This window comes from Gekko japonicus, unplaced genomic scaffold (assembly GCF_001447785.1).
Source record: "Gekko japonicus isolate JY-2015 unplaced genomic scaffold, Gekko_japonicus_V1.1 scaffold469, whole genome shotgun sequence".
NCBI classification, from domain to species: Eukaryota; Metazoa; Chordata; class Lepidosauria; order Squamata; family Gekkonidae; genus Gekko; species Gekko japonicus.
In genome coordinates, this window is record NW_015173138.1 from 1,050,406 (window position 1) to 1,065,144 (window position 14,739).

The following is a 14,739-nucleotide window of genomic DNA, read 5'->3' on the forward strand; positions in this document are numbered from 1 at the left end:
GAACGTGGGGGATCGCGGTTCCCCCGGGAGAGGTGCGGGGGGCGGTGCACACGATGAAGCCCCACCCCCTGCTTCCGGCCGCCCCGCTTCCGGCCCTCATTCAGCCAGGAGGAGGCAGGAGAAGAGGGAGGGTAAGTTGCTTCCTCCCCGCCTCTCCCCACCCCTGCCTGCCTGGGGCCAGGGAGGGCCTTGGCGGGGCTTCCTCGCACTCCCGCCGGCCTTGCAGGTCCACCGCCGGGCCCCTGATGTCAGGGGGTGTGGCATATGCTGATGAGTTATGCTAATTAGTTCCCCTAGCTCTTTTTCTACGGAATGACCTCTGCTTCTACTGTTTGAAGCCTGGGAGGGCACCTCTCCAACGCTCATACTTTCCCTGGATTAGGGGACACAAAACATGACATGGTGCGACCTGAGCCATGGCCTTGTGCCTCAGTGTTTTCATGACAAAGCAGAACATCTAGACCAAATGGGGGCATGTTTGCAGCGAAATGTCTAGGAAACCTCCCCCCCCCACGAGTCAGCCAGGATAAGCTGCTCTTCTTGAGCTGGTGTTGACACAGAATAAGTGAGGCCACAAGTGGAAGAAAAAAAATTCACGGTATGTCAGTTCTTAAACAAAGGGTGTTAAATGTGGTATTAACTTGAGTTCCACAGATCTGGAGAACACACCAGTTATTCCTGTCACTGCTGTCTGCCAACACCAAGATGCAATAAAGACAGGAAGGCTGCAATTAACCAGTCATTAACCAAGGGCACTTATGACTTCATGCAGAATTTGACTGCTGTCAACTGGAGATAACTGCAAAGCACCCCAACCCTGCAAATAGTCCCTTCGCTCTCTTCTTTGGCATTCTAATGCCACGCCAAGGGCAAACGCTTTCCTGCAAGGACACAGCCTACAAGGAGACCAGGTATTAGCCAAAGGTCAATGTTGCAGACATTCTTTATGGCTGTTCCATCAAAGCAAGCACCTCTCGCTGCCCGAAGGCGCTCACAGATACCTCTAGAGCAAAACCCTGCAGGACTTTGCAGCCCTACAAACAAGATCTTGCTAATTCAAGTATCCAAGCTAACTCATCTGTTCCTTCAAGGGTTAGCCAACGTTTACTTTCACAGTTTAAAACACTGGTGGTTCTTACCTTTCTTTTGATGTCAATGAACTGAGAAAACATTAAGGACCAATAGAATGATAGCTCAACTATGTAGTAATAATGAAGCTCAGGTGTCAACGGCTGAAAGGCAATAGGAAAAGATTGAAGAGGTTAGCCAACAGTTAACTTGCAAAGAACTCAGATATTCACTGGAAAAAGAACAAAACCCACAGACCATCCATGGAATATTTTGAGTGGGTTCCTCTCCCACATTGGAAGGGCCTTCCTTACAATACCTACCTTCTTGTTTCTTTAACATTAGATACTAATGATACATGCCTTCGTTGAATTGTCAGGGTACCATGTACTACATACCGGGGGGGGGGGACATTTTCAGCACACAGAAACAAGATTAAGGAGTGGGACCAGTTTTTATCATCTCATATGCATTCACCGCTCACAGCAATCAGGTTATCTTCGCTTGTCAAGAAGGTGAAGACTCCATTAACACAGTTCCACGGGGTCGCCATATTGGTCTGCAGTAGAACAGTTAGATTTGGGTCCAGCAGCACCTTAGAGATTGACGAGAGTTTCAGCTTTCGAGAGTCAAAGCTCCCTTGGTCAGAAACACTCCTTTCATCGGGCATTCTGTGTACTGTTCGTCAGACAGTCTGCCGATGGCAGCTTTGACTCTTGAAAGCTTACAACCTCAAACTCTAGCTGGTCTCTAAGGTGCTACTGGACTCAAATCTAACTGTTCTTCTCCATAACACAAGTGAGCTTCATTCACAAAGGATGGAGTACAGTAAACAGAGACAAAGAGAGAGTTGCTCAACAACACCTGGAAATGAAGAGCTGGCCCAAAGTTACCCATGCGCGGCTTTAATCATCTCCAACAGTTAAGGTAAACCTAGTTATGAGCCGTTTATTTGTCTAGGAAATAAGCATGGCCATGAGAGTGAAATGTTTCATTGCCTAGTGGTACGAGGAACCCCATGGCTTCACTTGCTAAGATCATGTTGGGAACATCAGAAGAGCCCTGATCGATCAGACCAGTGGGCCATAAAGTCCAGCATCCTGTTTCATGCTGTAGTTAACATTTGCTTTGAGAGGTCAACAACCGGGGCACAGTGGCCAAGGCCTCCCACTGATGTTGCCTCCTAGCGCTGTTATTCAGAGGTTTACTGCCTCTGAATTCAGTAGCTATGGATGAACATGACCGCGACAAATCTGTCTAATCTCCTTTTAAAGCCATCTTTTAAAGCTGTCTCTGAATAATCTTGAGCTAGAACACGTCACTGCTCCCCAATTCTGGCACACTGCAGGCAATGCTCCCTCTAAGCTGTGGAGTCTTGTGAGCAAAAATTCCACTTTGTGAGCTACTGGCATTAAAGTTGTGAGTGAGCGATTTGGCTATTGCATAAATTAGTTTGCTCTGGAGCCATCCTTCCTGAGCCAAGACAAAAATGTGTGAGCCAGAGGCTAAAAAGCTGTGAGCCAGCTCACACTAACTCAGCTTAGAGGGAACACTGACTGCAGGCTAGAATGAGGAGGTCGGGAGGGCCGAGACCGCTGGACAAAATAGTCTTTTTCTTACTTCAAAATCTATTAATCTACAGCGCTCCATCTTTCCTAAGCGCATTGTATCTCAACAGTAACATGAATGTAATCGTTTTTCAGCCTTTCATTCTCATTATGATTTTAAAACGAGTTTTGTATTTTATTTAAAGATTCAACAAAGACTTTCCAAACCTACAGCTTGGCTGGCAGTTACCGAGTGCATATTTGCATGGTTCTAATAAAAGAATCTAGGACACACAACTTGGACACGCTTGTGAATTTTTAAACACATATTTAATGCACAGACAGGCTGAGAACTCAGCTTTAGTCCTTCCTTTCCTTCCTTCTGCCCTTCTGACACAGGCACGTAAAAGAAAGAGCCATAACAGGGTGAGTGCCAACATGCATGTCTGAAATTTGGTAGTATGCCAGTCAAGAATTGGGACTTCAATAGAAGGATCATTTCAATGTTACCTGTGAGCAGGAAAAAACACTGTTGCACTCACCTGTAACTGTGGTTCATTGAGTATCTTTTGTGCAGGCACACGCTGGGACTGTGTATGAGCAGGCCTGCTTTAGAGGTTATACACCTAAAAACCACCAGGGGGTGCTGCTTGCTGGAGCCGGATGGAACCATTCCCGCCCAAACAGTCACCTGCTCTGCACCAGTGCCCCCATTCCCTCTTATGCTGCTGCTGAAGTGAAACAAAAGAGCTCACAAAGGGGCAGGAGGGAGGGAACGTGTGCCTGCACGGAAGATACTCAATGAACAACAGTTACAGGTCAATACAACTCTGTCTTTCATCATCGATCTTCTGTGCAGTCCCACATTGGGATTCTAGCACCAGTGGCGGGGTGTAGCTCACCATGGCTCATTTGAAGAGCAACTGAGGGGCTGCTTTTCCCACTTGAGCCTCTCTTCTTGCTTGCAGGTTGAGCAGTGTAATGACAGATGTGTCAGCCACGGACCAGGGCACCGCTGTATAGATTTCTGCTAAGGAAATCCTGTGTAGGAAGGCCCTTGAAGATGCCTGAGCCCTCGTTGAGTGTGCATGGGCCTCCAATGGGCAAGGTAACCCCGCCTGGGCATAACACATCTTGATGGTAGAGACAATCCATCTGGACAATTACTTTGTTGGGCCCTGTGTAACACACAAAGAGAGCTATGCCACTCCTAAATTCCTTAGATCTTTGCAGATAAAATAACAAGGTAAAAGGTAAAGGTTTCCCTTGCTCGAAAGCTAGTCGAATCTGACTCTAGGGTTGCGGTGCTCATCTCCGTTTCCAAGCCAAAGAGCCAGTGCTGTCCAAAGACATTTCCGTGGTCATGTGGCTGGCATGACTAGACGCCGAGGTGCATGGCGTGTGGTTTTCTTTCACTTTCTGAATTGGGTGGAGGGAAAAAAAAACACTGGTAGAATTACCTTTTGGAACAGAAGAAACTCAGATACCACCTTAGGCAGGAAATGAATCCTAGGTCTTAGAACCACCCTGTCTGTGAAAAAACTGAGCAAAAGGGATCCATCCTGAGGGCAGCCAGCTCACGAACTTGTCTCACTGAAGTGATGGCTACCAAAAAGCAGATCTTCATGGATACAAGGGTAATGAACACAAGTGGTAAGGGGCTCAAAAGGCCTCAGCATTAACCTAGAGAGCACCACTGGGGAACCATCGGAGCTCTAGGGGGATACATGTTGAATAAGCCCTTTAGGAAGCACTTACTGTGAGAAAACTGCAATCCCATCCATTCCTGGGTGGTGATAGGAAATGACTGCTAAGTGGACCTCAGTTGAAGAATAGACCAAGCCTGTCGACTTAAGGGAGAGCAAATACTAAAAAAAAAAGGGGGAGGGGGCCAAAGGCACCTCAGGAGCACAACCCTGCCCTCACACCAGGTGAAGAAACATTTCCATTTCAGGAGGCAGGACTGTCTGGTAGATGGCTACCGAGAGTGTAGAAGAACTTTGTTAATCTCATCCAAAAACGCAGCCCTGGCCAGAAGCCTCCAGGCTGCCAAATGAAGATGGACGATATTGTGATGGCATAGGGGCCCAATGTTTAGTAGATCCAGGTTGTTGGGCAGGTGAATACATTGTCCCCATGCCAGGTCCATCAAGACAGAAAACAAAATCTGGTGTAATCAGAGTGGGACTATGAGGATGCAATTGGTGCAATTGGAGGTGATCCCACCTGGTTTGTTTAAACAGAATATCATCGTTGAACTATACATTTGTACCAGTACAGACTGGCCAACAAGGATATCTGAAAGGGAGATAAGTGCATTGTGTACCACTCTTAGCCCCAAAACATTGATATGAAGCACACTTTCTCTCTGTGACCAACAACCCTGGACCAAAAGCCCATTGCAGTGTGCACCCCGACCCATCAGAGAGGCATCACTTGGGATACCCCAAACTTGATGATGCATAAGGGTCCACCGTAATAGGGACCTAATCACTGACCTAGGGATACAGAACTTCTGATGATGTGGGTGTAAAGTCGGCCTAAATTGGAAAAGGAACCAAAGTTGTAACAGGTGCATGGCTAGTCTGGCAAAGGGAACGACTGCAGTAGTAGAAGCCATCAGACCCAGTAGGTGTCGTATGGCCACTACTAGGGGTCATTTAGTAGAAAAAGAGGTGCAGGAGCTCATTAGCATAACTCATTAGCATAACTTATTTGCATATGCCACACCCCCTGGCATCACCGGAAGTGTGTCAGAAGGCAACACCCACTGCTCAGGCTCCACTGGACTTTTGGATTGCTAGCTATTGGGGGGGGGGAACATGCAGATCTGTCCTTGCAGAGGAGAGAGAGCTTGTACCTGAATAAAACTTGGTCTTAAAGGGTGCCACTGGACTGTTTTGGACCGGAGGGGGGGGGCTGGGGAGGGCTCTGCAACTTACCTGGCTGCTTCTTGCTCTGACTGAGGGCTGCTGGGAGCAGGGGGTGGGGCTTGTTGCATGTGCCCGCCCTCTGGTCTCTTTACTGCCAAAGCGCCACTCCTGTGTGCTCCTACAGGAAATGACTCCTGGCCCCTATAGCTTGGAAGTGATTTTGCAAGAATGACCAAGGTCTGTATGGTTTTAACACAGTCAGGAGACAAGGAACCCTTGGCGGAGACAGAATCCAGGATTGCCCCTATAAAAGTAGATGTTTTGGGCGGAAATAAGTCTGGACTTACCCCAGTTAATAATGAGGCCTAGCTACATGCACATCTCAAGGACCAATGACAAGTGAGACAATAGGGCTTCTCTGGACTGAGCCACTGACAGCCAGTCATCCAGATAAGAGAAGACTGTACCCTCTAAGATCCTCAAGTGGGCAAACACAGGGGCTGTGCACTTTGTAAAGACCTTAGGGGCTGTTGTGAGACCAAATGGAAGGACTGTATACTGGCAGACCTCCCCACCACATTGGAAGCGCAGATATCTGCAATGATTCAGATGAATGGAGATGTGGAGGTAAGCGCCGTTTAAATTGAGCACTACAAACCACAAGTTAATCTCCAATAACTGTAAGAGTGCCATCAAAGACACCATCTGAAACTTGGAAACCAATAGGAAACGGTGTAAATCATGGAGGTCTAAAATGGGCCCATTCCCTCCGTCCTTTTTACTGATGAGGAAGAAATGGGAATAGGGGAGTCCGTAGGGGAGTCTGGTTCAGGTACCCTCTCAATTGTCCCTTTACTAAGGAGAGGCTGCAGCTGTGACTCTAACTGTTGTCAATTAACCTGATGGCAGGTTGGCAGGGTGGTAGGTCCACAAACTCCAATCTGTAACCTTGGCGAACCATAGGGAGAACCCAATTGTCAGATGAGATGGTCTCCCACTCTAAGTCAAACTGTGATAACCAGTCACCAAATTTAACAGTTGATCAGGCCAAGTTTACTCAGAAACCTGGCTTCTACCGGGTAAGCTGAGGATCCTTAGATGATTGGACCTAATGGCCCTGACTGGACCTTGCGGAACTCCTATTGTAACCCTGCTGAAGAGAGAAGGTTTTCTGGACAACATATTGTTGCCGTGAAGGACCAATGCCGACAAAGACAGTTTCGACGGGCACTCTGGAATCAAGGCTGGTTTCGACAGTGCATTGGATGACAGGAGAGCCTTCTCCCAAAGAGCCGGTCAGTTCATGCTCATCTGCCTGAGTCATTTTCGTGGTGCAGAGGGTACATTTCTTGAACAGCGCCTTTTGAGACATGCTACTCTCTTGAACCTCCATGATGGAAATGGGGGAGGGAGTAATGCAGAAGTGGGGAAGTGCTTCAGAGAGGCTTTCCCCAAGCCCTGACTGCAAGAAGAGGGTCTGAATAATCCACTCTAGGCGCCACAGTGTTCAGAGACCAACAGCACTGCGATGCAAGGGTGAGTCGCTGAAGACAACATTTTCTTTCGGCGGCAGAAGAGGAACTGAGGGAATGGCGGGCGCTGGCATGCAGGAGCACACGACCGTTTGGGTGAGAACGGTTCCATCCGGCTTTGGCGGACAGCGCCTTCTGGTGGTTTTTAGCTATATAACTTCTCTGAGGCAGGCCTACTCATGCGCAGCCCCAGTGTGAGACTGCACAGAAGACTGATGATGAACAGCAGATGAAATTATGCATTTAGATATTTAGGCCCCACTTCCCCCCCCCCCCAGTAGGGACTCAAAGCAATCCCCATTCTCCACTTTATCTTCACAATGACCATCTCACCACCAGGGCGATAGGTTAGGGTGAGAGTGTGTGACTGGCCCAAGGTCACCCAGTGAGCTTCCATGGCAGAGAGTGGGATTCAAAGCTGGGTCTCCCAGTTCCTAAACCAACATTCTAACCAGTACGCTGTGCTGGCTGTGGACAAGATCAGCCATTCTCAATATCCCATTGTTAACAGATATGTGGAAACTAGTAATTTTTTTAAAAAAATCCAATACACTTGCTGAGATTACCACCAAAACAATCCATATATACTGCTGACCTTGGTACTCAGAATACCATTGCAGCTATTTCAGTGCAAGCTATGTGTATCTTAAGGACTGGAGGTGGAGGAAGGGTGGATGTTTGATAGAAATGTATCTCCATATATGGAAAGAATTGCTCATACATGTCTGGAATTGCCTAGATCAAAAGATACTTATCTTTTTGTTTTTCTCTTCAGGGTTTTGGATGCTTGTGGAACACAAACAATGATGAGAAATTAGCCAGATGAGCTTAAGTTAAAACTATAATCCGTACAGAGAGACCTGTGGCTAAGAATGATTGCCACACATTGTCGGCCTTCCAACAGTTCACATCTAAGAGGAGTTACACCTTTTTAATTCCACTGGAGTCAATGGGTTTAGGAAGGTATAAAACTGCCCTGCAATTCTCTTTTAAAAGTTTATCACATGCTTCATAAAGTGTAGGATATTTCCACTCTTAGTAGATAAACCAGGAATGTATTTTATAAGCATGAAGATAAAAGGTGCAGCATAGAAACCACTTCCAAAATAAGCAATTAGTTCCTAGGACAGATGTGGTTAAAGTTAAGACAGTTGTGAAACCCCAAGGTCCACTGAATAAGATCAGACACTTTATAACTCTTCTGCTTTGTTATAATTATAGTGGAAAGACAAAATCCTTGTGATGAAAAATAGAAACATTAAAAAATGGAAATCCTGAGAACTTCCTGAAATGGCTCATAATTAAGGGCTTAACATAATTATCATCAACAGCTCTTTGCATTGGGGAAGAAGGCATTGCCATAAATGGAATGGATCCATGAGAGCTAATGCCCTAAGTGGGATTTTGAATATGAATTCTAAAGAATATTTCCTCTCTTCCGCCCCTTTCTATTTCAGCAGTATTTAGCACCAGACGAAGTGTGCAGAAACAGTTTAGAACAAGTAAAGGCAACGCAGTGGAGACAAAACTCTACACAAAATTCATGGGAGACTTTCTGCCTCAAACCTCTATAGAAAAATGCCCTTCGGAATCTGTGCCGCACCCACCATTTTCATACTTATAAAATAACAACAGACCAGACAAGGCTTTTCAACAGAGCATGAAATTTTCTCAGTTATGCAGCAAGTTCAAACAGCTTATATTCATTTTCATACAAAATAGTAGCCCCTCCCTTACCTGTAAAGGGTATCCTACCCAGCATTGCCTGGTATTCCACAACCACGGGCTCTTTAAAAAGAGAGAGGGAGAGGGAGAAAGAAGTGTAAACAATATGACACGCAAAAGGATCCTCTATGTCACCGAAATCACTCAGTTCTGCCAATGAAGGCCATACCTAAAAAAACTGGTTATTAGAAATTCATGTGGCTTATTTACGTAAGTGGAATACTTGTGTCTTCACTAAATATACATAGCAGATTGTATCAGAATACAAGGACTTCGCATGCTGGATCACACCACTTAGCCAGGCATGACTTTTTGCATTTATTTTTATATGCTGTTGTGAGATTTTTCACTGCCAGTGTACCTTATATGCTGTTTATATGCAGTTTGATGTACAAATGACAGCAAAGATTGCAGCCATTTGCTAGGAAAAATTTGGCATGAGGAAAGACAATGTGGCATGAAAATAAAGATTCACAGGTTTGATTCTGCTCAAGGGAGAAGTGAACTCCAAACAGGGACCTGGAGTCAAAACTGTTATGTTACATCCCTGTATCTAGCCCAATATTGCGTTGGATCCTACCTAAAATTTCTACCTGTGAAGTGTGTGTGTGTGGGAGGGATGTTTCTTGCCAGTTCCCCACTCCTGGGACAGACCTCTGATCTCCCTCCAAACTATTGGGGGGGGGGCGTCCCCATCCCCCTAGGAGTTGAATTTGGGGAGGAATTTCAGGATGCAGCAAGAGGGAGGAGGCGGGGAAGCTGTGCCTCTGCGGGAAGAGAAATCTTTCTGTCTTCAGAGACTGTGGGCAGGATCCAGTTCTCCACAGTGGCCTCTGGAAGTTCACTAGCAGGGGAGGATAGCTGTTCCTTAGTTTCTTTTCGCTGCATCAGGATCTTGGAAACATACTGCTCTACATACAGACATCCCAGTTTAACTGTCATGGCTAACAGCTGTTATTAGACCTCTCTGTACTACACCTGTCCAATCCCTTTTAATGAAGACATTTAAAAGTTTAATTTTTCTAAGCTGGTTAGATTTAGAGCATTGCAAGCACAGAAAAACCACTGAGGATGAAATGGAGGGAGGTCTTCAGTGGGGGAGGGAGCCAACAAAAATTATTCTCCCCTCTGCTGGATGAAGTACCCTTATGCGGGCAGAGGATGGAACGTTTCCCCCCACCTCCTTCTCTAAGAAGTAATATTCATTTTATATACGCTGTATCAGCTGCATAGACTGATTATGCATCCTATGCGATCTATTCCTTACCCATGCTATTCTTAACTTAGCAGGGGTCTGATTTTTTTTTCCTTTTGGGAAACAGAACCAAAATGTAGAGAGATGAATATTCAGCGTACACAGCCTTTCGAGATTACCCAGAGGCAAAGTAATAGCAAGGTGAATTAAGACATACTGCAATACAAAAGTAAATAACCCCAATAGCTCCTTTCCCTTCAGAAGAACCAAACGTTGAGGAGGAGAAACAATCTTCGGCTGCGGTCACACGAAGCATTAGCCACGCTACAGAGACGGAAGATAGGCGGATTTTCCGGGCGCGATCACAGCACCACATCTGGGAAGCGTAGAGCTCCCGTGGCTCACCCGAGGCTTCCTGCCGAAGATGCGGGGTAAAAAACTAGTACCTCCGAGGTACTAGTTTCCGGAAACCGCGGGGCAAGGGCGGGCATCTGATCACGTTTCCAGTGGCATCCGGCGCCCACCCATGTCCCGTCGCGAAAAGTTTTTTTCCCCCCAAGTCTCCACTGGATGCCCACAAGCACCCAACGGAGCATGCGAACACTTGGGTTTAGGGGAAAAAAAAACCCCGCCAATCCGCATCTTTGCCGCGCCGCAGGAGTGATGTATGATCAGCACCTCCCCCCCAACCACAGGACGTCGGCGGGACGTTTGATCCCACTGCCGCGCGGTAGTTTGCTCCGGGGCAAACAGCCACGCCTCCCCCCCCCCCGCGATATCCGGCCTGTGTGACCGGGACCTTCATATGGTTTTTGACTACTTGCACAAGATGTGTGACTATTCATCCTCCAAGTTCCTGAAATGCAAGAACATGAAATCCACCCCACCCACCCCGGAAATAAAAAGCATTTCCTGACATTTGGAGAGTAGAGCAGATATTTTATGAGATATTTTTCTCACGCTGTCAAAAATGCAAAAGTACTAGATATTATATTTACAGAGACTGGAGAAGGAGATCATCACATTTTTACCTTCCAGTGGAAAGAACCTTCTTTATAGGGGGGGGGGATACTTTTAACATTAAAGCTTAAATTCTCTCCAACATCTGAGTATAGGAATCACTCATATCCTCCAAGGTTCCGCCAGACTTTAGAAGCACACACTGACATTGCATTATTTTCCTTGGCCAAGGAAAGGAATATGGGGGAAAGGCATGGGCTGGCTGCAATGTGAGATACAGTTAGGGGAGATGGGACTTCTCCTCACGCCAAACACTGTAGTCTTATAACCAGAAAGTACATGGGTCCTGCAGCTTACAGGTGACACTGACAGCTTTATATACCACTGTATGTCTTGTTTGTCAGAACTCCTATGGAGATCTTCTGTCCAAACGAATAATAATAGAGATGGGCATCCACTAGGAAGCTTCATAGATTCAGTTACTTAGTGTGAATACAGAATGCATAGATAATATACACATAAAACCTTAATTCTGCACTAACATACCTCCCACTACAACTTCCTGAAAGCTGTTGTAAGCTCGAAGCAATCTTGAGCAATCATTTACTAACTTAATATCCAGCTTTTCCAGACAGGGTCTAGTCCTTGGTTACCTCTATGAAGTAATGTAGTAGGGGATGTGTTATTGATGAGAGCTACAGTCCCAACTGTCACACAACTAACAAACATGTTGCTGTATACGGCTATTCAATTTCAAGGGATGGTTAAAGATAACAAAAATATCATTTGATTTTTGCTTGGCTCTATCATAATTGGGAAGAGGGAAGCAGGCAGGAAAAATAAAATTCCCTCCCATCAAATGGCAAAGACACCATCTTGCAACCTAGATACTATACCTGATGATTCCAAAGCAATGATTTAGCCTTTCAGATTAATAATTGCCAGTATGTCCAAATAGAGAGGAAATTCTTAAGGCTGTAGAGTAAGACATTCTGGAACCATTGTTCCTGGCCCAGCTACCAAAATGGTGGCAGTTAAGTTTCTCTGGAGAAAGGCTGCAATAATATGGGGCTACCGGCACAAACCTGAGAACTGAAGTTTATTCATGTGAGCCTTGCCCAAGTCTTCGACTTAATAAGCTTAAGATGCCACCCAGTTCTCCTTCACGCCATTTCCCACAGCTTATATGTTAATCAAATCCCCTACAGCTAGTCTAAGGCTGACTATGACACCCTTGTATTCTGTGAACTAGTTCCAGTCACTGAGGGCATGATGTGGGCAATAACATCTTTAATTTTCTATGTGATGACATTAGATGCAGCGCCCCCCCCCCCAATCTTCCAATATAAGGCAGGGTAAACTGGAATGGACGGAAACTTCCAGTTTCACTACATAGGGTAATCAGAGCTTTTGGGGGACAGCCTTGAAGATCCATTGTATTCATAGCATTAAAGCTGTTCAAATATTTTGAAACAGATCGTTTATGATAACCACCTGCAATTAGTACCCTCTTGAAAACAATAATCTGTCTCTCATCAAGCCAGAAATAAGCATTGTCCAATTTTCTGCTTCCTAAATTACAATGCCATCATTAGGGAAATATAAATGCACATGTATTTCCTCTAGAACACTGCAGCGCAGCCTTAACTGATCTGGCAACAGTATGCTTAGACAAAGCCCCAGAATTCAGTTAACCAATTACTGAATTGTTTGGCCCACTGGAGTCATTATCCCAAATAATTTTTTTAAAAAGAGAGAGAGGTACCTGTTAGATTGCTCCAAGGAAGGGAAAATGTGACATAAGCTTTGCATTGCAACAGTGTGGCTGACATTGTGAAGGATACAAGATGTACAGCGGGAAAGCACAGGATGCCCCTGACATAAGGAATGGTGTTCTTTTTTGATATTTATGATCTTAGTGGCTAGCCTCAGGTTTTTAGGCACTAATCTATCTGAACAATATATCAAATTGCTGTCACCTGTTTTGTTAGGGCTCTCCCACCCAAATTAATTACTATTTTTCCAGAGGCAGAGATGTGGGAGAAACAACTTGATCCAAGCTCTGATGATGACCTGGTTTGATTACTGTATTATGATCTAGGTGACGCTTCCCTTTGTAAATGGTCCAGAAACTTCAGTTGGTCCCAGAACGCAGAAGCCAGGCTACTGTCGGTGGGATTGGATACAGGGATATTATCACCCCTGTGCTGGAAGATCTGCACTGACTGCAGATCTTGTGTTTCTGAGCACAATTCAAAGCCAAGGTACACAAAAGACCGTCTCCACTCATTGTCCAGCACGCCAGTTATGATCCCCTTCACAAGCTGTGCTGTTTGTGCCCCACTGGCAACCACAGACATGGCTTTTTCAGCAGTGGCACCTTGCCTGGGGAATGCCCTTCCCCTCTAGAGACTCGCCTGGTGCCTACCCTACATTATTTCAGGTGCCAGGTCAAAACATTTCTTTTTTCTTTTCTTAACCCAGGCTTTTGACTATGCTCTTGGTCTTCTGTTTTTATTATCTGCTTCTGACCTGAGGCCTGTTAAGAGAATCCTATAGTCTGCAGGGTTTGGGGGGTTTTTTTGCTTCTGAGCCTTTATTTTTCTCGGTTTATTTGCCTGGTCTTTAATTTTAATGATTTTAGAGTTTTTGTGCTTTCCTCTTGTTTATTGTTGTGAGCCGCCTCCAGCAGGTAAAAGCAAGTAAGTGAACTAAACAAAGTGACATGTTATGCTAGACTGCTGTTCCGCCGAGGTCCTAAGGGCAAGGGAGGGAGCGAGGGCTGAAAGGGGCACAAGAAAGCCAAACACACAGCTGGAGAAAGAGGAGGTCACGCCTTTTATTGGACACAACAGCAGGACTCAGGAGCACTGGCGCAGCATGGGGGCACAGATCCAGCCTTGGGCAACCCACCTGTCGGCTGATGACACCAACCATGCAGCCAGCTCGCCCGCTAGGGGAGCTGCTGTGGGATGCCAAGGTCTGAGGTCCCACACGAATGCAAGCCTCTGCATGGTTCCCTGGCCATCTGAAGCCTCTGAGCATTGCTGAACAGCTGTACCTCCAAGACCCATTATGCGGATTCCCAGACCCAGGGAATCAGGCACGGAAGCTCAGCCTCCCCCCCCCCCCATCTGGCCCAATGCCCAAGCCACCACAAGAGCTGGGCAATCGCCCAACTGCCACCCAAATTCCTATGACTGAAAGTAAGACAGCAGGCCGCCCCAGATACTGTGTAGCCAAATGTCCTGCCCCCCATTCAGAGAGGTGCAAACTGTCTGCAAAAAAGAGCGCCACATGCCAAAAAAGAAATGTCCAGATCAATGTTCCCTCTAAGCTGTGGAATCTTGTGAGCAAAAATTCTACTTTGTGAGCTACTGGCATTAAATTTGTGAGTGAGCGATTTGGCTACTGCCTAAATTAGTTTGCTCTGGAGCCCTCCTTCCTGAGCTGAGACAAAAATGTGTGAGCTGGAGGCTAAAAATCTGTGAGCTAGCTCACACTAACTCAGCTTAGAGGGAACACTGGTCCAGATACCATATGAAAGAAACACTGCCCAACACACTTTCCTTCTTGCCCGGTTGTCCCTGTCTGGGGAAAGGGCCAAGGTAGGATAACACTGTACTTAATGACACAGATAAGGCACAACCGGACAAGATTCTTGTTAAAAATAAACTCCTTCGAAACTAATGGGCTGCCGGCCCCAGTCTTAACACAGATATGCAAGGGGTTTCTATTGTTATGCAGGAGAATGCAACCAAGATAACCTGCAACACAGAAACTCCTTCAAGATTAGCGGCTTGGCTGCTGAAAGGGTTTAATTTTTTTTACACACAGTT

At 46.0% G+C, this 14,739-nt stretch overlaps 1 protein-coding gene across 1 annotated transcript in view; it reads right to left on the bottom strand.

Moving 5' to 3' along the window:
- CERS6 (ceramide synthase 6) overlaps positions 1 to 9,687 on the bottom strand; it is a 47,819-nt gene extending 38,132 nt beyond the window's left edge. Inside the window, exons 1-3 of the mRNA XM_015422247.1 lie at positions 9,511 to 9,687; positions 8,758 to 8,808; positions 1,140 to 1,232 (exon numbers count right to left, since the gene is read on the bottom strand). Of these exons, the coding sequence (XP_015277733.1) occupies positions 1,140 to 1,232; positions 8,758 to 8,808; positions 9,511 to 9,687 (321 nt within the window). The remainder of the gene's footprint in view (positions 1 to 1,139; positions 1,233 to 8,757; positions 8,809 to 9,510) is intronic.
- Positions 9,688 to 14,739: the final 5,052 nt, after the last annotated feature.